This window comes from Podarcis bocagei, assembly GCF_964188305.1.
Source record: "Podarcis bocagei genome assembly, chromosome: 3".
Classification (NCBI taxonomy): Eukaryota; Metazoa; Chordata; class Lepidosauria; order Squamata; family Lacertidae; genus Podarcis; species Podarcis bocagei.
The window spans coordinates 84,505,184-84,531,624 of record NC_138127.1 but is presented as its reverse complement, the minus strand read 5'-3'; the positions used below and the strand labels follow the sequence as shown (position 1 = coordinate 84,531,624).

Sequence of the window (26,441 nt, the reverse complement as noted above, 5' to 3'; positions counted from 1 at the left end):
TGTTCCATTTTGCTCATATATTGACTGACTGTAAATGTATCCTGACAGGTTTATATATGAAACAGAACATTTTAATGGTGTTGCTGAGCTACTTGAGATACTAGGAAGGTAGGTTTACTCTTTTGCCAGTTAGCCAATTAAGTCGTGGTATTATCATTATTATCATTATTGTTACAGTTTATTACTCACCCTTCACCCAAGGTCCCAGGGCAATTGGCAGAGCCATTTGAGCAATGTTCAAAAGTTTTGGTGGATTTGTTCTTGATTTTGCTCCCTGAGTGTGGGAGCAGCAATTCCATGTGTGTTAAACGCAGAAAGAGATGGCTGGAAAATGTAACTATAAGTTGGGCTTGCTGGTGATAAATGTAGAACCAAATCCCTGGCCTCTGCCACCCACTTTCCTCTTTGTAGCTTTTCTCGTTGAATGAAATGCCCCTCAGCCAAGCACTCATAACAGACATGATCTTGGTTGGATGTAAAACGCTTGATGAAGGGACTATGGGGTGATAAATAATGGACGCAGAAAGGGTTTTAGCAACCATCATCCGTGCTCCCTTTCTGCTGCTAAACTTGGCCCTTCTCTTTGTATTTGGAGCACAAGCCTTAGGTAAATCAGGACTGCCATAATCACTTCTGGTATGGCCCAGAATGGTGGCTAATAATAATAATAATAATGTAATGTTTCTCCTTTGTGTTAGCTTTCATGCCTCAGGTTGCATTTAGCTAATGTACTAACGCATTGTTCCAACCCCGCCTCAGGAGCATCCCATAACTGCAGCGCTGCCCTGGTACATTGTGAATCCTTTCCCTAGCTTCCTGTTAAATGATTTACACCATAAACTAAAATTGTAGAAACACCATGTGATGCTACAACTATGGGATGACTGCCAGGAACCAAGGTTGGCTGAATATGATGCCTGTGACAGCCTGTCTGTCTCTTCCTTTCTCCAAAGCATTAGTTTTATAGTTAAATTCTTAGCTGTGTGATTCTCACCAAAACCATTTCTGCCAGTTCAACTATCATCCCATCTAAACATTGTTAAAGCAGAGAACACTTTTTTGAAAGAATTCAGTAAGAGGATTCCTCATGGTGACTGGCAACTGGAGCATTGCCTAATTTGGGAAGTAAGGTGCTTGAGTTGAAGCCCATCTTCAAAGTACAGTATTCAAAAGGGGCACTCGGAGGCTCACCCCACTTGCTATGAATTGCCTGTTTGGAGAGCTCTTATCTAAACTAACCCCCTACCACAGATTTGTTTCAATGTTTGTACATGCAATATTCACATGCCATGGAATAGGCTTCTGTACCCTTGTCATGGAATGATCATCATGCAGTTTGCATGTTTTTCCTTGTACTGAAGTGTGTCCCATATGGAGAACAAAACGTCAAAAGTTCTTAGAAGCTGCACTGAGTTGATACAAACTTCGCTACATTGATTCTGCTTTGGATTGATTTTGCTTTTTGTAACATCAAAAGCACTTGCTGCTCCTGGTTGAAAGGATGGGCATCTGATTGCTGAAGAGGAAGGAGCGAGTCTGATAAAGAGTTCCTGAGATTTGCTGCCCTGTAGTCAATGTCTTCAGCAACAGGATTAATGCAATAAATCCTTACAAAGAAATTTTGGATTTAGTGCATTGATGGATTATTCTACATTTTTAATGTTAACTGTACATTTTTGCCTTTAAAACGGTACAGTAATAATCTTTCCTGTCTAATTTCTTTCCCCCTACAGTATTATCAATGGTTTTGCATTGCCACTGAAGGCAGAGCATAAGCAGTTCCTTATGAAGGTTCTCATCCCTATGCATACTGCAAAGGCTTTAGCTTTATTTCATGCACAGGTATGTCTGTCTGTAAATGCTACTGGATTTTAATCTTGATTGGAATACTCTAGGCTATGCAGATATGACCACATGCTCTGATTTTTATTTGTTATTTTTGAAAAGGTTAGCTTACTTTAGTTTAAGGTTTTAGAAATATTTCAGATTCAAGGCAAGCCTCGTCACAAGCCTGGCAAATCTGAAACTATACTTGACGATCTGATAAAATTGATAATCTTTACTTGGACTCATGTGCAACTACTCACCATATGTACCTATTTTATAGTTTCTTGCCTATTATTTTTTGTCTGTTATAATTGTTTTCTCTGTTTTATATACATATTTTTCTCATGTACTTGTTTGATTCTAGGAATGTACAGGATTTGTTAAACTTGACCTATATATTACAGTTTAGAAAAGTAAAGCATGCACCTGGGAGACATGGCTTTAAGTAATTATTATTATTAATTATTATTATTATTAAATTTGTATACCACCCTTCATCCATAGGTCTCAGGGCAGTTCACAACATAAAAATACAAGATAAAACAAAAAATACGTAATAAAAACAAAGATGAAATGAAACAATAACACCCGTTAAAATAGTAGTAGTAGTAGTAGTAGTAGTAGTAGTAGTAGTAGTAGTAGTAGTATAAATAATAATGCCACCCATCCAACTGGGTTGCCACAGCTGGATAAATGGGTCCTTACCACAAGTGTCCTCTTGTTAGGGTTTTATTCTTGTTTTAAATGGATTTGTTCTTGTGTTTTTAATTTTCTTATCTGTAAATTGCCTTCAGATAGTGGTTTAGAAGGCAATTAATGAATTCATTACTATTAGTACTACTACTACTACTACTACTACTACTACTACTACTACCAATGTCAGCAGTGATGCTCATATTCTTCCTCTTAGTATGTAGTTTCTTTCTCCATCCCCCTTCCCATACTTGGGTTGCATGCTCCTTGCTGTCTTACCTTGACTGGGAGGTTCACTAAACCAGGAGATCCTCTCCTTGAAGCTCTCTTGGACCAGTTTTTCCTCCTCCCCTCACAGCAGAGAAGAATGGAGTGCTTGAGATCTGAATTTGAATCCAGATCTTTCAGATCATAAAGTTTAGCCAGAGTTTTATATTAGTCTCATTTTCTGTTGATTTAGTAATTATCATGTATGGATAACATGCTTAATTGCCTTTTAAAACACTGAAAACCTGTGCAATATTATCTTTTTCAACAAAACATTTAAACCTTTTATCTGTGTTTTAGCTGGCCTATTGTGTTGTTCAGTTCCTGGAAAAAGATATGACGTTAACAGAACCGGTAAGTGATATCTGTTCAGTTTGGAATATTTTTGGTGCACCTGGTTTAAAAAATAATAATATTAGTTCCACTATGTTTGTTCAGCTCTCCTCATTGTCCACATGTGCCAGAGGATTTAGAATCAGGGAAGGGTCAGTGTGACTACAAATAATGATTTGGCTACTAAACCATGCCAAATTTTGCAAGCATGACGGCTTGTTAATAGGAATTGCCTAATTCATAGATCTAGACTTTGCTTGAATTCTGAACAAATTAAAATAATTGAATTAGCAAGACTCTTGAAATTACTACATAGACTTTTCGCCTCTGGGAATTTTACATTAAGCAGTGTTTATGGTGGACCAGACTTGTTTAACAAAGCTGATATTGATAAACATTTGACCTACATGAAAAAGTGGAGTTTAGTACAGACATTTCTAGCATTACATGTACTTCTTGTCCCACAAATTTGTATCCCACATTTCTGTTAATATGTGCAATAAAGGTATTGTTAAATCAATTTAAGATTGAAAATTAAGGAATGGTGTACTCCTTTGGTGTTTGTTGAAAGATCAGTGTTTGTCCAAATAATTGGGAAGTGGGAAAGACTCCTATATGCCACTACTGATAGTGTGGTTCTGACACTGAGTGAGCTAGATGGACTAATGGTTTATCTGACTCCTTGTAGTTTCTTGTGTAATGTGTAAATGGTTTTTTAAGTTACCATGTACATTTTTGTACAGATAGAAAAATAAATTCAGCCTTTAAAAAGCTGTGAGTTGAATTCCAAGAGAATAATAGAAGATACTATAACACTAATAAATGTATGAATTAGCCTTCAAAAACACAGAGCTAAAACAGTTTAAGATATGACTGGAACAGAACTGCACTCAAAGTCAAGATGCATTTATCTAAAATTATATAATTATAGTACTCAAAATTAAGGTAGTCTTTCTGTGCATTGTGAGTGACTAAAGGTATAAATCAATCTTAACAGGTGTGTAATGACTCCTATTAAATTATTTTTACAACCTAGGTTATCAGAGGATTGCTCAAATTTTGGCCCAAAACATGCAGCCAGAAAGAGGTCAGTTCTTATTAATTTCCATATATTGAATTGCAAATAATAATAATACTTAACATGCCAGCATGTCTGAACGTTGTTTATGCTACCTGTAATATTGCTAATAAGTAGGATTCTACTCATATTTTAAAAATAATTGTCTTAGCACTGAAGTCCATCCCTTTGTGGTCAGTGTCTGTATATGGAGGTATTCCTCTAGCGCTCAAGAGTTTGGTTACCAAATCCCTCTAGAATAACTTACTGTTTGTCACAGATCTGTTGTGTAGCCACTTGTGATGTGACTAGAATCAAGCCCACATGCTTTTCTTTATAACAGGTCATGTTTTTAGGTGAAATTGAAGAAATCCTGGATGTTATAGAACCAACACAGTTCAAAAAAATACAAGAACCTCTCTTTAAACAGATAGCCAAGTGTGTGTCAAGTTCACATTTTCAGGTATAACACGGCATTTTCAAAATTTTTAACAGACTCTATGCAACCTCATAGTCCTCATAATTCCTGTATGTATATTTCAGGTTGCTGAAAGGGCTTTGTACTTCTGGAACAATGAATACATTCTGGGTCTGATTGAGGAGAACATTGATAAAATTCTGCCAATTATGTTTGGTAGTTTATACAAGATCTCCAAAGAACACTGGAATCCGTATGTATTTTTTAGCATTCAGTCTTTCGAAAGTTCCTTCAGATCTTCATACATTAACTGCTGTGGTTGTGGGATAGCTTAGTTGGTAGAGCATGAGACTCTTAACCCATCGGTCATGGATGTTTTCATTTAGATTCCTGCATTACAGGGGCTTGGAGTGGATGACCTTCAGAGTCCCTTCCCACTCTACAATTCTGTGATTCTATGATTTCAGGATTGTGGGTTTGAGCCCCACATTGGGTGAAAGATTGCTGCATTGCAGGGGTTGGACCCATCTAGTTCAGCATCATGTTCACACAAAGGGTAGTCAAGTCCCTATGGGAAGCACACAAGCAGGACATGAACACAACAGCACTCTGCCGCCCCTGCTTCATAGCAGCTGGTGTTCATACTGCCCCTGATACTGTACGTAGAACAAAGGCTACTAGTTATGATAGTTTATGTTCCAGGAATTTGTTTAATCCGCTTTTATAGCTGTCCAAGTTGGTAACCATCACTACATCTCACAGTACCCGTCAGCCTGCAACTTGGGTTCATTTAACTTGTTTCTTCAAATGGTTTTAGATAAACTTAAGTTCTAAGTCCTTGTAAATGGAAGCCATTATGAAAGTGCTTTTTTTCCTTGCAATTGTGGCATTTATAACACTATTTGAACATAGGAATTTGTTGAAAATAGCATTCCCTATTTTGATGTTACATTGTGATGCATACTAAACGCTTCCAATATTTGAACTATGTAATATTACAATGGTAAGAATAAGTTCAGCTGGATTAGCTGGAACTCCTTCCCAGCGTTTAGTAACTTGAAAGGCAAACATCCCCAGAGCACCTTGAGTCATGAAGCTGCCTTGTATTTTATACAGAAGGGAAACAAAAGTCAGACATTCAAGACAAATGCTGGAACACAACATTTCTCTCTTAATTTAACATTCTACTTTTCCTTTTCTTCTAGGACCATTGTGGCATTAGTATATAATGTGCTGAAAACACTGATGGAGATGAATGGGAAACTGTTTGATGAACTCACAAGTACTTATAAAGCAGAAAGACAAAGGTATTTACTTCTTTCACCCACCTCCATTTTGACTATACAAAATGTGCCTGAAAACATCCTCTAGGTAAAGGTAAAGGGACCCCTGACCATTAGGTCCAGTCGTGACCGACTCTGGGGTTGCGGCGCTCATCTCGCTTTATTGGCTGAGGGAGCCGGCGTACAGCTTCCGGGTCATGTGGCCAGCATGACTAAGCCGCTTCTGGCGAACCAGAGCAGCACACAGAAACGCTGTTTACCTTCCCACTGGAGCGGTACCTATTTATCTACTTGCACTTTGACGTGCTTTCAAACTGCTAGGTTGGCAGGAGCAGGGACCGAGCAACTGGAGCTCACCCTGTCATGGGGATTCGAACTGCCGACCTTCTGATTGGCAAGTCCTAGGCTCTGTGGTTTAAATGCTAATTTGACATTATGGTAAATTTGTAGCTAAATAAATCTCTCCCCACTAGCCTCATCAAGCAACCCCGATGCTGGTCAGGAAGGCAGCTCTGTGGCCTTGTCCTACCATGCCATTGGCACCTGGTAGAGACCTTGTAAAAGTGTCCTGGCACTGTCAGAAGCGCAACTAACAATGACATGACACAGGGCCTTTTCAGTAGCAGCACCTAAGCTGTGGAACATTTTCCACTAGGTAGGAGATCTGTGTGACCCCTTCCACTACAGTCAGTACTCTTTAAAAACCTTTTTGTTTCGCTGGCTCCTTGGTTCCTTTTTTATCCTTTGTTTTTCCTGTCGAGACATTTCCTGTATGTGGCGTTTTGCTGCTTCTGTGTTGATCAGTATATTATTTTATTATTTGCTTTGTGATTTTGAGTTTACACTGAAAAGCTACCTTGAAGGATGTTTTGGGCAGAAATGTGGTATAAAATATTCCTTATAAATCTATTCAAGGAACGGATAAATTTTCCATCCAAGTTGCTGGGGCACTGAGTATTCCTGGCATAACATTGCCACTCATTCTCTCCTCCCACTTCCCAGTCCTCTCAACATTGGAAAGGACATTGCTCTAGGGAATTCTCTTCTTTCAGAGAGGACAGCTTTTCTGCTGCCAGCACCTCTATTAAACTCCTTTATCTGCAGTGGATTGGAAAGTCACCCCAGAGCCCTCTGGGCATCTCTCACTACTTGTCCAGCGACCTGGGAAGTGCCTCACATGATGCTGTTGGGCCAATCCAGGAGCTGTGTATGAGGTCCACTTCAGAACCAGTAGGTGCTGTGGGTCAGATGCAGCTTGTAAGCTGCCAGTTAGCCACCAACAGGCAGTGGACACCAGCTCACGCTATGATAAACAGGACTTCTGATACGCTTGCTTTATCAAACTCGTTGAGTGCACAGCAACCAAAGACTCACATTGCTTTACTTTTCTACAGAGAGAAGAAGAAAGAGCTGGAACGCGAAGAACTGTGGCAAAAGCTGGAAGAACTAAAGCTAAAGAACGCTGTGTCTGACCAGCCGAGCAACACGTCCTCCGTGACAAATGCACAAAATGATCAAGTGCCAAATGAGAGAGACAGCCTCTCTTTGTGAGGCATGTTTTATACACATTTTTTAAAAAACTATGTAAAAATGCAAAAGAGAAACCTCATCAGTATATTTGAAATGGCCATTTTTCCCCCCTCTGGCAAAATGTAAATGAAATTTTTTGAACTTAAATACAATAATTGAATGTGACATTATTTACCACAGCATATTGTAAATTTGTCTCTAATCATTGCTATATTGTCACTTCTGACATTTCATAGAAATGAATTTTATCATCCATGATGTGTGTGATTTAATTATGGGAGTGGTGAAAATTATGACTTGAATTTTTCTTTTTTTATTGTGTTGCACATAGGCATAGAAGCCAGCTATTTACATTTCCCTCCAGTGTGCTTTCACATTACTCCAGACTTTGGCTGAGATTCTGGAAGAAACTTCTAGGTTTTCTGTATTTTCTCACATTAATGCTGTAGTTGTATTCCTACTTATATGGGAGCTAGCCCCATTGAACTTAATAGGGCTTGCTTCTGAGTAAATGTGTCTAGGATTGAATAGCAATCTGTATCTGAATGAGATATTCATCATCTGTCCATTACAGATTTCAGAGCTATTCCTACATAAAGAGGTTCAGAGAGCAAAGCGCTATGGGGATGGAGTGTAAATGAAGCACAAGTTAAAAATATGATACAGCACATGTGAGCTTTATGATTGGATAAAGAGAAACTGTCATTGGCTTCCACTCAACAGTTGCTTTGCTGTGCTTGGCTCTCATGTCTCTCTTTAGTGAGAAATCAGTCATTATCTGTCTGGTCCTGTAATTGGGGGTGGAGCCAATCAATGGAGCTCCTAACTTAGCTCAGGACTCCTTGTAGAGAGCCTAGCAGTTTTTGCTTTCAGCTTGGCTCTGCAAGATGGTCCAGTCTCTTATTAAAGGTGCAATTCCTATTCGGGTATAGAAACATCTGTGTGACAAAACAGTTCCTTGTTTTGCTTTAAGAAAAATACAGTGTGCTTATTTAAGATGGGAAGCTGACTCTAGAAGTCTTGTCTGTTTTTTACTTGATCAGGTGGTGTGTTGTTCTTTTTTTTTTTTTTGCAGAACTTTCTATCAGAGTACCATTCCAGTCTCTTAAATTGCAATTGTGCAGAAAATGGTTTTGTATTGAAAGATTGAGGGATTGAGCAGCATCAATAAAGTCTTTATGTTTGTAATTAGTGCTGTATATTACCATCTTTGTAGTTTTACCATGCCAGACAGAAGGATGCTTGTGGTTTTTTTTTTGGGGGGGGGGGAGGGCTCTCAAGAAAGGTATTCAGATTTATGTAAAATATAATGAAAGGACTGAACAAAACATGGGCTGTGAAACTGAAAAGGAGAGAAGTTGGCAAAAGAAATGTATGTACATAAGTCTCTGGTGTACAGTGGTGCCCCACAAGACGAATGCCTCGCAAGACGGAAAACCCGCTAGACGAAAGGGTTTTCCGTTTTTGAGCTGCTTCGCAAGACGAATTTCCCTATGGGCTTGCTTCGCAAGACGAAAACGTCTTGCGAGTGTTCCGATTTTTTCCCGCCCCCCCCTTTTCTAAGCCGCTAATAGCCTTTTAGCCGCTAAGCCTTTAATAGCCGCTATTCCGCTAATAGCGCTAATTGGGCTGCTTCGCAAGACGAAAAAACCGCTAGACGAAGAGACTCGCGGAACGGATTATTTTCGTCTTGCGAGGCACCACTGTAGTTCTAAATGAGCCTTTGTACAGAGAACACAAGGTGGGATTCAACTGAGTCCCATCAGCGGTAGCCTTGTGCAAGGACCTTCTGCTTGTGCATTTTCCCCTCCCCCATGTGCCACCCCCTCCCCGAACTGTGGACCCCCAGAACTGTGTGGAGAGGGGAGGATCAGTCCATATAGCAAACTGAAATTGTTGTGGTGACAAAATGAGGCTACTCCTACATTAGATGATCCTTAGTTTCACTTTCACTTCATTGGCTAATCTCTTTCTCAGTTTGGCATGGAAAGCTGTGTTCTGTGATTCCCCCCCCCCCCCCAGCCACTGACATGCAATTAAACCGATTTGCTGTAACATGCTCCCTCTTGACTGCCCCCTTCAGGTCTGTCCCTGCCTTCACCCAAAGCTGATTTGGATTCTCCTTATTCCATCTGCTTTTGAGCTCAGGATTTGTCCTTTGTTGCATCACAATTTGATTTCTGTGGACTTCAAATAGCAAAACAATAAAATACAAGGTATAAGAAATGGAGGTGGAGGAACTGCTAAATCCAAAGACCTGCTGGGCTGCCACTGGTAGGTCAGGTGGTAGTATATTGGGGCAGGGGATTCTTTCCTGACTCTTCTCCCCACCACTAAAATAGTAAAACCCAGAAGTGGCTCCTTGTGTACAGTGTTTGTAAATATGCACAGATTTTCTATTAGGAATTTCTCATGATGGTGGGCAACTGAGATAGTCAACAATGCTTCTCTAGGCATTTTGACTAACTGGCTAGGTTCTGCTCATGTTGTTGTAGAACCAATGAAGGCAAGATGTTAGTCTAATATTGACTAGCTTTTCAGTGTGCAGTTTTGCTTCTGCAGCCGCACAACTCTCATTACTATCACACAGCAGAATTGTACTGTACCCTGTTCTCACGCAGGCAAGACAAGGAGTCTGAAAGTTGGAGGGCCTTGCCTAATGGACCAACAAGAATAGTTTGAAAAGGTAAGTGTAGGAGACAGATGTAATTTTACTGAAAAATCTTCAGAACACACATACATTTTAGTCCAATAGGAAAGCTTGATAAAATTCCAGTGCTTCCGTTTTGCGGTGAGAGCCCCTTCAATGCTAACTTCAGTGAAAGCCAATCTAGTCTATTTATCCTCCTGAAGCAACTGCAAGTTGAATGTGGATTAGAGACAGGCACTGTGGAGTTCATACTCCTTCAGGAGGGAATGCCGAAGGCTGAAACTGCTATTAATACCATATAGTCAGCCACTGTTGACCATACTAATTTCCATCACTTGGGTGTGAGTCAGTTAAGAGATTAACACTGATCCAATACACAACTAGTGCCCAGAATTTTACTAGTAATATACTTTCATCCTTTGAGGTGTGCCTCTCTGCTAGAGCAATGCTTGGGAGATTTCTCTGCCTTAAGATTCAATCAGATAATCGTTCCTCTAGCACAGTACCACCCACTGACTGACAGCATATCTTAAACCAGAAGTGCTGTAGGCCCTGAAAGCTGGAGTCTTTCCCCCTGAGATATTAACTAAAGACCCAAGAGACAAAAACTGTGCCTTGGGCGTGCAACATAATTTACTAATCTTAACTCTGAAGCAGACATCCCATTTTAACATAGGCAGAAATGTGTTTAAAAGAGGCCAGTTCTGTTTCCCTGCAAACTAAGGGCCCTGTCAGTCTAGCCTTCTTGTGAGTTCTGTTAAAATAGGGTTAAATATAGTTTTGGGAATCTTCCTAGAAGTTCAGAGCTTAGTCAAAGGAGCTCAGGTTTCTAGAAAAGAGCATGGATTTAGAAGGAGCTTCTTACACAGTTTTCTGAAACTTCCAAGTGTCCAGTGTATTGTACTCCAGTTAAGCAAGTCGTCCTCCTGCCATTGCAGCTTTTCTGTCCAAGGTACCTGAAGGCTAGTTTAGTCTCAGGCCACCTGTGTTCCCCAGTGTAACAGAAAACTCAGCAGCGCTCAGCCCTCAGCTTATGTGGTTCAAGGCTTGAGTTCTTCTCTGAAGGTGCCGCTTCCGGATTTTTATCATCCACTTCACACTGAGTTTGGCAAAATCGGCTGCTTTGAACAAAGCCAAGAAAATGCCGCATAGAATTGCAATCATGTTCCAAGCATTTGCAGTGACAATCTATTGAAAGAGAAAGAAAAGCTATGGTTGAGAAAGACCTAAGTTTACAGTGCAGGTTTTCTTCCTCAGCTATATTTTTTTGACCTTCATTGCAGGTTTTTTAACTAATATTTTGATTTGTAGTTACTGTAAGTGAAGGCTCTTCATAGCTTCAGCCTCCCCCACCGCATCCCAGCCACCCGAGGGAGAAAAGTTGCATTCCAGCACCATTTTCCTCCATGCAGAATCCTACATGTCCAGGGGCTGGGAAGAAATTGCCCTCTTAGGAACGTAACAGCCCCGCTGATCAGATCAGATCAAAGACCTATCTGATCCAGCATCCGGTTGCCACTGTGTTTCGTAGCCCTCTCTTGTTCTTGTTCCCCAGTAACTGGTATTCAGAGCCACACTGCCTCTTAATACTGGAGGCAAAAGCTGTTTCTCTGAAGAACATTTTCCAAGCAGTCTTTCCAAGCCTGCTGTCTGATGTCCCTTCACCATCAATGCTTGAGGCAGGAACCTACATACAGGTCTAGTTTGCACATCAAAGCCAAAGCCAAGTGTGGGCGCTTCTGGAGATGAAACAGAGCCTACTTTCTTCCTCCCGTGTCTTGATGGAACACACAAAGCGGGTCATGGAGGTGTGTGGGCTAATCCAACTCCCAATGCCAATGGTCATTCTTCTCCCATGCCATGTGCAGAAGATCCATATACTTACCACTGCTGTATGCAATTAGATATATGCTTCACATTGGGGGGGGGGCTGCTAATTGGTCTAGGGGCTCCTGCTTGTGTGGAGAACTACACACATACATGGGCACATCTGTATTTATTTAATTTATACCCCATGCAAGGAGTTCAAGGTGGCACATTTCAGTGGTCCTTCCATATTAAAAACAGCGAAGACCTTACTTGCACATACATAACATTTAGCGTCAAGGAAAAGTTATCCTAACCTTTTTTGGGAATGTGCAGGTAGCAGTGAGTAGTGAGCATTCACATTTTGCCTCAAATGCAATCCTCTTCCATGATATATCCTCATACTTTTTAAGCTGAGAGTCACCAAGTTAGGATAGAGCATGATGCTCTGAATCTCAAGATCATGAGTTTGAGCCTCCCATTGGGAAAAAGATCCCTGCAGGGCAGGGGGTTAGACTGGACGACCCTTGCGGTCTCTTCCAACTCTACAATTCTATGAACAACCCTAAGAGGTAGATTAGGATGAGAAGCAGTGACTGGCCCAAGGTCACACAGTGAGCTTCCTGGCTCAGTGGGAATTCGAACCCAGGTCTCCCAGATCCTAGTCTGACACTTTAACCATTACACCATGCTGGCTCTCCCATACAGCCCCTTCCCATGCCTGTCAAGTTTTGGACAGCAGAGGAGAGGGATGGCTATGGCACACATTGTCATGGGAACGGGACTAGTCCATACAGCTTCCCACCTTCCCGGTCACACATTCTTTAAACAACCCCAATTAAAGCCATCTACTCAATTTCCAATTGTGGACATTTCTGTTTGGCTTTTTAAGAGAAACAAGCCGGAAGCCTTGCATCTAGTTTACTCACATCTTGAACTTCCTGAATAAAAGGGTCTTTCCATTCGAATACAACAAAGAAGAGTTGGTCACCGCTTGCTTTTGCTCTTCGTTCAATGTAGTTCACCACACTGATCTGGCGACAGGGCAAGGGGGGGAAAGAGTCTTGCCGTTAGTGTGTCATATAATCCGCTCCAGAATACATATTCCCAGTTTAAAGGGTTAGAAATCCAAAAGCTGAACATCAAGACGACAAAGGATATCGAACTGATGGGCCATTTTGAGGCTAGACTTCAGTGAACAAAATCACACTCTGAAGTTGCCACTGAAGAACACTGCTGGGTCAGGCCAATGGTCCATGTAGCCCAGCATCCTTTTCTCACAATGGCCAACCAGATGATGATGGTGATTTATTAAGTCTGTATACCACCCATCATCCGCAGAGGCCTATGGGAAGCTTGCAAGCAGAACTTGACAGAGGAGGCAGAACGTAGCCATTATGACTGATAGCCATTGATAGCTTTATCTTCTAGCATCCTCTGCCTCTTGTCATGTTCAGTGGTACCTCGGGTTACAGATGCTTCAGGTTACAGACTCTGCTAACCCAGAAATAGTGCCTCGGGTTAAGAACTTTGCTTCAGGATGAGAACTGAAATTGTGTGGCGGCGGCGCGGCAGCAGTGGGAGGCCCCATCAGCTAAAGTGTTACCTCAGGTTAAGAACGGACCTCCCCTCCAGAACGCATTAAGTTCTTAACCAGAGGTACCACTGTACTTTGTAAGAAATTGGGGGTGCTGATTTTATCACGTTCTTCCAAGGGACAAGTAGCTTTTTCCAAACATGCTACAGATTTAAGACAGAAGCATGTGGGGAATTCTAAAAAACAGATTCATTCGGCTCACAAAGGAAACTGTTCCCTGGCATTCATGGCCGCCTCTTGTAACTATTCACTTTTGGGATTTTGTTACCCTACCTTTTCTACTCCAATACGGGAGCTTAAGGTGACCCAAGTCTTATAAAAACGATACCTGCACCACCCCCCTCCTGGGGAAAATGCGCTCAAACCACAGAGTAAAAGAAAACAACAGCAGAGCACAAAAGGGGGAGCCATGCAATCTAATGGAAGAAAACACAAGGTCTTGAGCTGGTGCCGTAAGACCACCTACGAAAGAGAGAGGTGAATCTCTTAAGGGCAGAGTGAAGTCCACAACCTGGACACCAAGGGCAGCCGTCCTCCCCACCCAAGGAGATAACACACTCATGCACACAGTTTGTTGAGAAACAAAAGCCAAACACCGATTATCACTGAAGACTCTCAAGACTCCTGCCTGCTGTCATGTGCTGCTCCCTGGCTACACTCAGGATGCCTTCGACTGTGGTTTGCAAGAGAGACCCAAGAACTGCTGCATCCATTTTTTCACAGACACATTACTTAATGCAAAGACACTGGCGGAAATGCACTGAGTGCAAAGGAGCTGAGGGGTGGTGGGTGGTGGGGGAGAGAGGAGCTATGCCTAGTCGCTTTGCCCTTGCTAAACTGGAAGGGTGGGCAGGTGCTTAACAAGAGAGACTAGCCTTCCCTAAAGGCTGAGAATCTCTCTCTGATCTTTGTGAAACATCACAGCCTTCAGCAAGCAGAGGGAGCAAAGAGGGAACAGTTGCAGGTTGAATTTAAAGAGAAAGAGAGTCAAGACATTTAAACAAGAGTTCTGTGCAACATTTGCTCTTAGTATCTGACAGGTGTGCTTCTTGTGTTCAATACCTGCTTGCTTCCAATCTGCTCTATTTATATTCAACCAATCTGCAATGCACAGCTGGTGGCTACAGCACTCAGTCTGGCTTTTTGTCTCTCCTTCCATTGCTACTCCCCGTCTCCTTGCTTTGGGTTAACATCCTTCCCGAGGAAAAGTTTTAGGTGAAGCCTGCTTGCTATTTTCTGATCACTTGGTCAGTCCTCATCCTTGCCTGGCTGTGGATTTTGGATTTCTTACAAAAGCACCAGGAATCTCCGGAGCTCACGATCATCCAAAAGGAAAATCTGCTCTCTCAAGTGCTGCCCATGAACTTCTTGACACTCTGGGAAGTGGGAGGTGCACGAGAAGGACAGAGAACGTGCAGGATGAAGAGTCACTAAAGCACAAATGCTGAGCTGCATCCTCTGTCACTCTGATTAGTCTCTGGCACCGTGTCCCTTATGGGAGCAGAAGGAGAACAAGGTGGCACTACATCTTGCAGAAAGCGCTTGCGGAATCAAGAACCTGCGTGGTGTGAACACCCCACCCCCAGCAATGAAAGCTGTGCTTTGCTGCCTCCTTACCTCCTGCCTGAATTCAACCGTCTCCCGGCCATCTTCTTCTTTCGTTTTCACTAGAGACATTTTGACCCAGGTTCGGAAACCACTGGAAAACTTCCAGCTGGAGTAGGAACTCTCACAGGCCTTCATAAAGTCTGGCTTGTTTGGACTGCAGTAGAAAGAGGTAGTGTTAGTTTGGGAAACAAAAAGAAGCTGACACGGTCTGTGTAAGGACCTTGGTGGTGTGGAAATTTAGCAAGTGGTAGTGTTGGCTTTATAGGCGTTGGTTATCGGTCTTGCTACAAGACCCCCTAATTAACTATACAGTGGTACCTCGAGTTGCATACGCTTCGGGTTACATATGCTTCAGGTTACAGACTCCGCTAACCCAGAAATAGTGCTTCAGGTTAAGAACTTTGGTTCAGGATGAGAACAGAAATCGTGCTCCGGCGGCGCGGCAGCAGCAGCAGGAGGCCCCATTAGCTAAAGTGGTGCTTCAGGTTAAGAACAGTTTAAGGTTAAGTACGGACCTCCGGAACGAATTAAGTACTTAACCCGAGGTACCATTGTACTTAACATTTATTAAGCCCTTTTGTGCGTTGGGGTGCGTATTATCCTTACAATACCCCTCCTAGGTAAAAAAGGTGAAGGACCCCTGGAGTCAAAGTTCAGTCAAAGGTGACTATGGGGTTGCAGAGCTCATCTTGCTTTTAGGCCGGTGTTTGTCCGCAGACAGCTTTCCGGGTCATGTGGCCAGCATGGCTAAACTGCTTCTGGCACAATGGAACACCGTAATGGAAACCAGAGTGCACGGAAACGGTATTTACCTTCCCGCTTGTGCTGGTATGCTTTTGAACTGCTAGGTTGACAGGAGCTGGGATAGAGCAACGGGAGCCAAGCCCTTCTCGAGGATTTGAACCACTGACCTTCTGATTGGCAAGCCCAAGAGGCTCAGTGGTTTAGACCACAGCGCCACCTGCATCCCCAACAGCCCTCCTAAGGTAGGGCAGTGCTATTATCCCAATACTGCAGATGTGGGAATGAGAAACTGAGTCTGCCTAAGGCGGTGAGTTCACGCAGAAGGCAGATCTGGATACTTCGTGACTTGTAGCTTAGTCTTTTAGCTAACACGCTCTTTGAGTCTTGAATTCACTTAAGCGGAATTCTACAGTGACCACTTTCTTGTTAGATAAACTGAAAAGGCACATTTTGAAGGCTTGTCTCTAGCAGCTGTGAGATGTGATTTCACAATGAGAATGCCTTGAAACGCGTGCAGAGTGGCTTCCCTTGGTGGCTACATAACCACAGCCAGGCCTAGAGCACCTGAAATTTGGAAGCGCGTAGGTACAAAACATGAAAAAGATGGAGATGCTGGGCTCTCCTTCACTGGAGGTACTGTAGCAGAGGCTGGGCAAACATCTGTCAGGGATGCTGCACTGAGCAGAGAGTTGTCCCAGGTGACCTTCAGCATCCTTCCCCTCTACCAACGAGGCGCGAGTTCCCTCTAGATTCCAGCCCCTGTATGGAAAGTCAACTACAACAGCCTATGGAAATACATTTGCAGACAAATGTAATGGGCACACCAACAGCAGGGGGATGAGAGTTGCGGCATTCAACTCTTCCATGACATCTGAAATCGATTTTCCATTCTGTGTTCTTCCAAGGCATTTAGCCTAACTCGCACGAAGAGCCATTCTGACAGATACATATATATATTTTCCACAGCTCGGTAATAATCCACTGCATAGTCACCGACAGCATGAGGCTCATATTTCATAAATAGCAACGGCAGCAGAGTCCTTGCTGCCTTTGCTGCCACACGAATCTCCTTGGGCTGGGTGCTGTAGAAGCTGTAGGGAAGGGGTTGGCAACCTAAGGCCTATGGGCCGGAAGCAGCCCACGGAGGCCGTTTAACCGGCCCATGAGCCGCCCCCGAACTGAGCCACCCACTCGGTGAGTCCCCACGCGCTGCACTAAACCGGCACAGCGTGGTGCGGGGACTCTCTGGAAATCGCTTCTGCGCATGCCCAGACACTGGAAATTGCATCTGTGCATGCCCAGACGCCGAAAAATGCTTCTGCGCAGGTGCAATTTTTGCCATCTGCGCATGTGCAGAAGTGATTTCCGGCACCGCGGCACGCACAGACGCGATTTCCGGCGTCGCTCTGCACCAGTCCGGCCCATGGAGGATCTCTGCGGGAGTGATCCGAGCCATGCCCGGTAAGCCTTGCTGACCCCTGCTGTAGGAAGCCCTAGCTAGAAGCTGTGGTAACCTCCTCCTTAACAGCACCTTGTGCACAGACTCAGCATCAGCACCTGCAAAGGTGCCCAGGAAGAAACACAATGGCAGATCTCTTCTCTGGGAATGGGGGTTAGGAGGGGGACACACACACTGTAAATCTCTTCTCCCAAGGCCTGTAGGAACCTGGAGTCAACAGTTTTTTAACAGGATGGTTTTTTAAAAGGAAGGAAACTTGATGCACCCTGGGGAATTGCACTGGCAAAGGGGAGTTGCAATATAGCAGAGACCATTACCAGAAGAATATAAATTCAACAGGATTTCTTATGCAGCTCATGTGAGAATGAGATCATGCCGGCTGTTTCAGAACAATTTAACATGATATTTAACACAGTTTTGTATGAGTGGCAGTGTGGTGTGGTGGTTAGAGGACTGGACTAGGACCTGGGGGACCACTGAAGCTCACTGGATGACCTTGAGCTAGTCACCTTTCTCTCGGCATAAAACCTACCTCATAGGGTTGTTGTGAGAATAGAGTGGCCAGGAGAAAGGATGCACTGCCACTTTGTGCTCCTTGGAGAAGAGAGACAGGATATAAATGAAATACAGTGGTACCTCGGGTTAAGAACTTAATTCGTTCTGGAGGTCAGTTCTTAACCTGAAACTGTTCTTAACCTGAAGCACCACTTTAGCTAACCTGAAGCACCACTGCTGCTGCCGCACCTCCAGAGCACAATTTCTGTTCGCATCCTGAAGCAAAGTTCTTAACCCAAGGTAATATTTCTGGGTTAGCAGAGTCCGTAACCTGAAGCATATGTAACCCGAGGTACCACTGTACCGAAATCACTAAACTATTTCTGCTTCAAGCTGGCATAAGCAGCAGGCTAATGACGCAAGGGAGGGGACACATACTTGCAAAGCCCATAAGTTGTGAATCCAGGAGAATTCAGCCTCCTCAGGAATCTCCACCTTCATTTAAGAGTAAAGCACCTTTCTAGTCCTTATGGCTTGAGAGTGTTGGGAGTCAATATTCAGCGGCCTCCCAAAAGGCAGAAGAATGACCAGAAAATTAGAGCCAGAAGGGAAGCGGCTAGCTGAATCTAGCACTAAAGGTCCAATGAAAATTGTGTGTATTCCTTGGAGACTTAATGCATTGTTAATAGAGATGAATGCCTGTTCTGGGCCAAAATCATTCATTTTCCCTTCCTTTTTAATCCTGCCACTACCCCCACCCCCCTCTGAATGTCTTCAGCCTTGTCCCTCACTCTGTCATGAGACTCACTCAAGATGGAGGTGTATGGCCCTAATGTGGATTTTAATTTTTTCCCTTGAGTACAGGCTTTCAAAGCCTTGTAGACAACAGAAAAAGGTTTGTGCTTTATGGTGTGTGAGGGGTTGGCACTAAGCAGAAATAAAGAATCACAGCCAGGAAAGGGCTTTTATTAATATCGCTGCTAGATGGTTCCTTTCCTCTCCCACTTAAGTTTCCATGGAAGTTATTGACTCAAGGAGGCTTCCGATGGAAATATAAATGCTTCCCCTTGACTGTCTTGCAGAGCTTCTTTTACTCCATTACCAGGCTCGGCTGAGCCTCCTAATTATTCAATCTTACCCACTACAGTTTCTGAAGCCTCCACATTCTCCGGCTAATTGTGGGTTACCAAGGCAGCCAAATACGCTGTGTGGGGAACCCAAAAGAGGAAGTGCAGGATTCTCAAGTATGATTCACGCTAAGCTTAATTTACATGGAACACTTCTAAGCACTTTAACCAAAATGGTCAAAGGCCTGGAAACGATGCCTTATGAGGAACAGCTAAGGGAGCTGGGCATGTTTAGCCTGGAGAAGAGGAGATTAAGAGGTGATATGATAGCCATGTTCAAATATATAAAAGGATGTCATATAGAGGAGGGAGAAAGGTTGTTTTCTGCTGCTCCAGAGAAGCGGACACGGAGCAATGGATCCAAACTACAAGAAAGAAGATTCCACCTAAACATTAGGAAGAACTTCCTGACAGTAAGAGCTGTTTGACAGTGGAATTTGCTGCCAAGGAGTGTGGTGGAGTCTCCTTCTTTGGAGGTCTTTAAGCAGAGGCTTGACAACCATATGTCAGGAGTGCTCTGATGGTGTTTCCTGCTTGGCAGGGGGTTGGACTCGATGGCCCTTGTGGTCTATTCCAACTCTATGATTCTATGATTCTATGATTCTATGAATACGCTGTGTGGGGAACCCAAAAGAGGAAGTGCAGGATTCTCAAGTATGATTCACGCTAAGCTTAATTTACATGGAACACTTCTAAGCAGGCAATTACACAGAATTCACTTAGATGCAGGGCCTCAAAGAGAGACTCTCAGAGTCTAGTTTAAGGCCTGTGTAAATGGATCGCATGCTACTCCGTTGCCTAGAGGCATGAATTTATCTTTGCATGCAACCCAGCACAGAGGACAAATCCTGCTTGACTTCAGCCAGGCATCCCCAAACTCGGCCCTCCAGCTGTTCTGGGACTACAACTTCCATCACCCCTAGGTAACAGGACCAGTTGTCAGGGATTATGGGAATTGTAGTCCCAAAACAGCTGGAGGGCCTAGTATGGCCATGCCTGACTTAAGCCCTGTACAGACATGAGGATGGGTCACCAGGGACAAGCATGTGTGCTCCATCCCGTTCATTGCCTTCCATCTGCATGGACAGCAGTCTTCAGAAGCAGAGAGCCTCTGGTATTCATGAGGCAAATGGAAGAAACTGATTGCTCACTTGTGGATCACTTAAGTCTTAATTACTGGACTCCATTCTCTTCCTACTTGGTTGCTTAAAGACTTACCTGTGCACTGTATACCGACCAGAGTTGTTCCTTTTGTTTCCTTCCCTCTCCCTTTTACTCAATAAATCCTAGCTCTTGTTTTTAATCTATTCTGTAAAGTTGCCCATTGGTTTCTTCCCTTCTTTCAGGAAATGTAGGGGGTCGGTGGTCTTTAGGTACCACAGGGGACCCCCTGAAATTCATCCCATGACTGTGTGTGAAGCCAGCTCCCATAGTTCCTTCCAAAGCAAGCAGTGGATGGGAAGAACCACTGAGAGGGAACATGGGCTCACGCATATTTCTCTCTGCTTTTCTCCACTCACGTGAGGTAGGTTAGACTGAGAGGCAGAAATTGGCCTAATGTCACCCGGTGAACTTCATGGGCAAATGGGGATCTGAACCTGGGATGCCTTAGTCCAACACTCAAACCATGCTGCTCTTTACTCAACAGAAATTATGAGGAGAGCAGCTGTACCTCTCGAGGAAATCCTGGAATGAAGAAAAGAGAAGGTAGTCTATTGCGCTGAAATCCTGGTCCGTTTCATTGAGGTAGAACTGCATGAACACCAGTTCCTGCTGCTTCACATCACGAGGTCCTTCGACAATCACCGCAAATTTCTACAAGCAGAAAGATCAGTCAGAGGAGACATGTGGGAAGAGGAGTAAGATGAACAAAAGGGAACCTTTGCATCCTGTGTCAATATGAGTATCTCTGGATTGATCAGGATATTTTCAGGGATGATGGGAGTTGGAGTCCCATCTTCTGGAGGGCACCGAGTAAGCCACTCCGAGTAAGCTACAGGATTAATAATAATAATAATAATAATAATAATAATAATAATAATAACAATAAATTTTATTTATACCCCGCCCTCCCCAGCCAAGACTGCGCTCAGGGCGGCTAACACCAAATATAAAAACAATTGATTGAAATACAGCTTAAAAAACAAGATTAAAATACGACAGAAAAACATTAAAATGCAGCCTCATTTCAGTGGAAACTCAAATCATAATAAAAAATACCTCAAAACGAAACCTAAATGAAACATCAACACCTCCACCACGACCCCACTGCCTCTTGACTAGATGACAACAGAACTAACCCTTAAGTTACAAAGTGAAGGATCCCTGCAGCAGATCACTTCCAATACATGTGCTATCGTTTTCTGTTAAATATCATGCATAAAGAAGTCACCCCCAAGACCTGCCCCAACATCAGGAAGGGCTCCTCTATAATTAACAGGCACTTGCTTAGGTCTTCAAGCAGAGACTGGACACAGCCGTCTGCTGGGGATGCCATAGCTCTGGACTGCCTGCATCAAGGAGGAGTTTGGAACAGGCGGCCTACAAAGCTCCCTCCAACTCTGCGAACTAGAACTCCCATCAGCCCCAGCCAGCAAGACCAATGGCCAGGGATGATGGGAGTTAGGGCCCAATGACATCTGGAGGACCACAGATGGTCCCCATCCCTTCTCTAGCAGCAGCTATGGCGACAGTTGTCTCAAACAGAATCATAGAGTTGGGTCTATGACTACGGTCATCTAGTCCAACCAACTGCAACGCAGGAATCTCAGCTAAAGCATAAATTGGAGCCAGTCAGTTTCCCCGCTCTGTTACGCAGTGGCACTCCAAGATAAGTGACGTTGTCTGATGGTGGGATTGCAACCACTCAAGGGTTTCCCAACTGACTTGAGTCCTTCCTCTGAATGATTACCTTTGTTCCATTAGCAAAAGGATCTGTGTAGTTGATTCTCTGAGTAGTGCATTCAATTTCTCCTGGGTGGCCAGGGTTTAGCAGAGGTGGGATGTAATTGTGTAAGTGGTGCTTGCAGGTCAGCAGCTCAGCCTTGCCTGGGTAGAGGGCAATACCTGTTTGGAAGAGCAATGTTACATTTCTAATGAACGGGATCGGCCACGGACTGCTGCAAAACTATCACAGACACAGCATTGCTTACACATCACACAGAATGTGGTGCGAGAGTCAGGATGCGTAGAATCTTAGACCGGACCGACCACAAAAGTCACAAATTTTGGGAGCAGCCTTATAGCGCATTGGCAGAAAGTCCGAAGTTTGCATGCAGACAAAGTTCAATCCCTAGCTTCTTCAGACAGAGGATAATAGGGATGAGAAAAATCTCTCCCCAGCATCCAGAGTCCGCCAACAGTTGAAAGACAATTAAATCTAGGCTGAGATTCTTCCCCTCCTTCTACAGGACTCAGCACCCTCAACAGCATTTGTGCAACAAAATGCCCCATGGCAACAACATTGTGTTGTGACTTGGTGTCATTCCCAAAGGTCTCCTGGGGCAGGAGAAGATGGCTGACGGCACCATTCCCTAAGACTGAAGTCTGCATAGCCGCAACTTACGTTCCATTACTTGGTCATGTTAGAGCTTGTTGGGGGAAAGGGGACTGGCTTTTACAGAGGGGGGAAAAGACCCAAAACATCCAGAGTTAACTTGTGGGCATCAATAGCTTCCACAAGCAACCCCCCTGATTTTGTTGGCTGCTGAGAAAAGGATGCCACAGCACCACCTTCTGGAACCCGACAGGTGAGAAAGGAAATGCCATAAAACAGTTTCTTCCACACACATTCCTATTCCGTGCAGGCAACTCAGAGAGACATTGCGGCCAAGGGGATCAAAAGCCACTGAAATCAATATCTCAGTTCCCACAGTCTTTCTCCTGATACACATCATCCACCAGGGCAATCGAGGCAGCACTGATATGAATTTAGACAATTTAGTTCAACCCCAAACTCCTGAAGTTGATAAGTGACTGGTTGCTTGATGGCCTTAGCTAAAGGCCAAAACAGGTCTCAAACTGCCTGGAACAGGAAGCTCAGTGGAAGGTCTCTCGTGCACAGGAAAGCTCAGTGGAAGGTCTGTCAGTCTTGAAATCGCTTCTCTTAAAACATATGGACCCACTCCTCCCCTCAGTGATTTGTGAACCATTAGCACTAACCAACTTAAGAGCCTCCCTCCGCAAACCTTCACCCTGATCCAGCAGGATTCTTCTAAGATGCTTAGGAGAATAAAGCATTACAATAAACATTTGCCACCCAAATTCATAGAGGGGAAGTCTGTCCATGGCTACCCAAAGCCACAGCTCCCACACCCAGTTCTTCCTCTTCTCTGCCATGCTTATTGCAATCTACCATTCATCTGATCCTCCTTGGACACTTCTATCCTCACAAGAAGCAGCCAATGATGGCGAGGACAGCACACAGTGCCACGATGTCAGGCCATGGGGAAAACTGTGCTGGAAATGAACTGCTGACTCAAACCATGGACAGCCACTGCTGGCAAGAGTAGACCTTAGTGAGCTAGATGGACCAAGATTGTAACTCGGTGAAAAAACAGCTTCTAATCTCCTACTAAGTATTAACAGGGCAAGAAGTGGGGAACCCTGCATGGGGCTGCTGTTTCTAAGGTAGTCCTGAATCTCATGCAACACTTAAGAGCTCTGAATAAAAGGGAATGTTTTCACAGAATAGGTAAAACCCCGCTTATTGTTGTGGCTTCAACAAGTGGCACCTGCAACCTCCAACGTCTGCAGAGCCACAAAATGAGGGTTCCTTGTGTTCCTCAGAAGCAGCTTCTGCTGGTTTAACCGCATAAGGCTTAAACATCTACAAAGGCAGCCTAGGTCCCACAACCCAACAATGCGCAAGCCTGAGAGCTGGTAAGCAAAAGGGCAGCCAGCTGCAGATTTGTGGAAGCCTGAAATGCAACTTCAAACCCTGCCTGATTCCCCCGGAAAACTCATCATTCAGTTTCCAATCTTACCAGGTGCGTCGTAAGAGGGCACCTCCTTGTAAGAGACCGACATCACGGGGTGCTTGAGTTTATCCCTGAAGTCGGCAATGGTTTGGTAGACCAGGAAGACAGCTACAGCCATGAGCAGCAGGTATATGAAGAGGAGAATGACCGAGAAAACGTTTTTCAGGCAGGACTTGCTGAAACGCACTGAAGGGCTGTTGCTGTCTAGGACTGGAGAAAACATTCATCTGAGACTTTTAACATATGGAACATATGGTGTCAGAATTTAAATATGCCCCATGTTAAGGAGGAAAGAACCAAAGACTGATTTTTCCCCATGTAGGGAGAGGAGGCTGCAGAGGGACCTGCTGGTGGCAAGCGATGGTTGGCCAGTGGAGGCAATGAGGGCTGCTTGACAAAGGCAAGTGTTGGCTGCCTTATGGAGGTGCTTCACTTTTTCATAATACAGTTGTACTGCGGAAGTTGACCAGAATCCAGAAGTCCATTTGACTTCCAAAACATTCGGAAACCAAGGAGTGGCTTCCAATTGGCTGCAGGAAGCTCCTGCAGCCAATTGGAAGCTGCAGAAGACGTTCAGGTTCCAAAAGAACGTTTGCAAAACGGAACACTCACTTCCAGGTTTGCAGCATTTGGAAGCCAAAGCCAAAACATTCGACTTGCAAGGCGTTAGACTTCCAAGGTACAACTGTACCAGGCACTGCTGCTCTCAGCACATGTTCTGTCACATAGAACTCCCTTCAAGAGAGGTTTCCTGCACCAGTTGCAGGAAATGCCCCTACCCTGCGACATGCATCGCTGCAATATCTCTTGTCAACAGAAAACAATACGCGCTGGGACCCCAAGATTCTCATGCAAGCACATGTAATATCCAGCTACACAGGATCAGTAGATCTCACTTGGAAGGATAGTTGAGCTGGCATCATTGAGATCCTCTTTGTCTACTTCTTCCTCTGCAGGTTCCAAGTTTGCATCTGTGTGCTCCACATCTTCACTCAGCTGCAAATATAAAATACAGAAACAATCAGATCTGTGTAGTGAGTACAGTCCTGAGCTTCTACAGGGGCTCAAATTCCATGCCAAGTTCTACCCTGAAGATGTATCTGAGGATCTGACCCAGGACATCGCAAAGAAGCTGTTCTTCCTGCAGGTGAAATTAAACCACAAGCTGCACACTCGGTGGGCTACACTCGCTCATGCTACAGCCTCCCTGCTGCATCTGCTCTGCACAGTGTTAATCACACAGCCCTGCCCACCTGTGAAATTTGGCCCACCAGGGGTCAGGGGAATCATTATCGGTACTGCCAGCCAGAAAGAGGTTTGCCAACCCGGCTCTAAATTGCCTCTCCATGAATGCTCATGGCAGCTAATGGACTGGGAAGCACGAATGAGCACTCCCTCCAATAGTAACCTAAGGCGGTGAATGAGAAAAGAAATTGAGCCAAAATGGAGCCACTGAGAAACCGAGAGGGAGCTCTCAGTAACGGTAGGGGAACCCCCTGAATTTTCAGAGGTACAAATTAAAACGAAAAGGTGGAGGCAAAAGACCAATAGCTTAATGAGTACTGAACATGTTTAGTAGTCATAGAATACTGAGTACAGGGGGCGGGGGAACACTTCTGGCAAACCATAGTGTCCAAGTATGTGTTTGTGCATGCGCCTGTAAAAGAGCGGAAGGAACATAGGAAACTGCCTTACATCGAGTCAGACCATTAGTGCATATAGCTCAGTGCTGTCTGCGTTGACTGGAAGCTGCTCTCTCAAATGACTGCCTAGAACCCTGAACAAGAGCACTCCTGTTGAAGAGGACAAACCAGAACATTTCTTGCAGATCCAACCTGTGGCTTCTAATGCTGGATCTAGAGGCTGCTATATAAAGCTGAGAAGCGGTGATGTCGTGTTTTTTAAAAAAGCCAATTTCTGGTGCTCAATGTTGCAGAAGAAAATGGAGTAGGAAGTTTCTGATAAATTTTAAAACGGCATTGGTTACTTCTCCAGTTTGGGCTGCAAAGTCTTTAATGGAGCATCTACAGCTCTCCCAGACTCTCCATTCTAATGCACCTTCTATCTTGCATTCACGACCAAAAAGACTGGATTTATCCCTCTGTATGCAAATCCCAAAATTGCTGGCGGAGGGATTTCCCAGGCATGTAAGGAGGAATCTGACTGCTTCCAGCATGTGTGTGAATGCAGCAGGAACACCTTTCCTTCCATCGCCACCAAAAGGAACAGCAACCTAATCCTCAGGCCACTGCTACGTTATCCTTTGGCTCAGCGGACCAGAACAACAGGCAACTGAACACCTTTCAAAGCAGCAAAACAGACCAGATGCTTTCTTAAGCCATCACTCAAAGCGCAAGGCCCAAACTGCCAGGACATTTTTGTCAATGTCACAGGCTTGTCACATCCGATAGATGTGATCCCTGCAGGCCGCGCAGCATCTAATCCCATAACTGAAAGGAAAATAACCGAAGGCAAAGCACAAAGGAATCTGCTTCCTTTTGTCCCTTCCCTCTATCTACAATTTTCTTTTTGTCTCCTGGCGTTCTGAAGCAACCTTGCAGATCGCAG

At 44.1% G+C, this 26,441-nt stretch overlaps 2 protein-coding genes across 3 annotated transcripts in view; one reads left to right on the top strand and one right to left on the bottom strand.

Annotated features, from left to right (window-relative positions):
• PPP2R5A (protein phosphatase 2 regulatory subunit B'alpha) overlaps positions 1-8,596 on the top strand; it is a 48,531-nt gene extending 39,935 nt beyond the window's left edge. The window contains exons 6-13 of the mRNA XM_081186059.1: positions 49-108; positions 1,734-1,842; positions 3,088-3,141; positions 4,157-4,207; positions 4,521-4,640; positions 4,721-4,848; positions 5,801-5,902; positions 7,273-8,596. Of these exons, the coding sequence (XP_081042185.1) occupies positions 49-108; positions 1,734-1,842; positions 3,088-3,141; positions 4,157-4,207; positions 4,521-4,640; positions 4,721-4,848; positions 5,801-5,902; positions 7,273-7,429 (781 nt within the window). The 3' untranslated portion in view covers positions 7,430-8,596. The remainder of the gene's footprint in view (positions 1-48; positions 109-1,733; positions 1,843-3,087; positions 3,142-4,156; positions 4,208-4,520; positions 4,641-4,720; positions 4,849-5,800; positions 5,903-7,272) is intronic.
• Positions 8,597-10,099: 1,503 nt separating this feature from the next.
• The window catches only part of PACC1 (proton activated chloride channel 1), an 84,895-nt gene continuing 68,553 nt past the window's right edge, over positions 10,100-26,441 (bottom strand). For both annotated transcript variants that reach the window (XM_081186101.1, XM_081186100.1), the window contains 7 exons: positions 24,770-24,869; positions 23,880-24,083; positions 21,806-21,960; positions 20,567-20,709; positions 15,079-15,223; positions 12,794-12,898; positions 10,100-11,246 (listed from right to left, as the gene is read on the bottom strand). In XM_081186101.1, the coding sequence (XP_081042227.1) occupies positions 11,085-11,246; positions 12,794-12,898; positions 15,079-15,223; positions 20,567-20,709; positions 21,806-21,960; positions 23,880-23,991 (822 nt within the window). In that variant the 5' untranslated portion in view covers positions 23,992-24,083; positions 24,770-24,869 and the 3' untranslated portion in view covers positions 10,100-11,084. The remainder of the gene's footprint in view (positions 11,247-12,793; positions 12,899-15,078; positions 15,224-20,566; positions 20,710-21,805; positions 21,961-23,879; positions 24,084-24,769; positions 24,870-26,441) is intronic.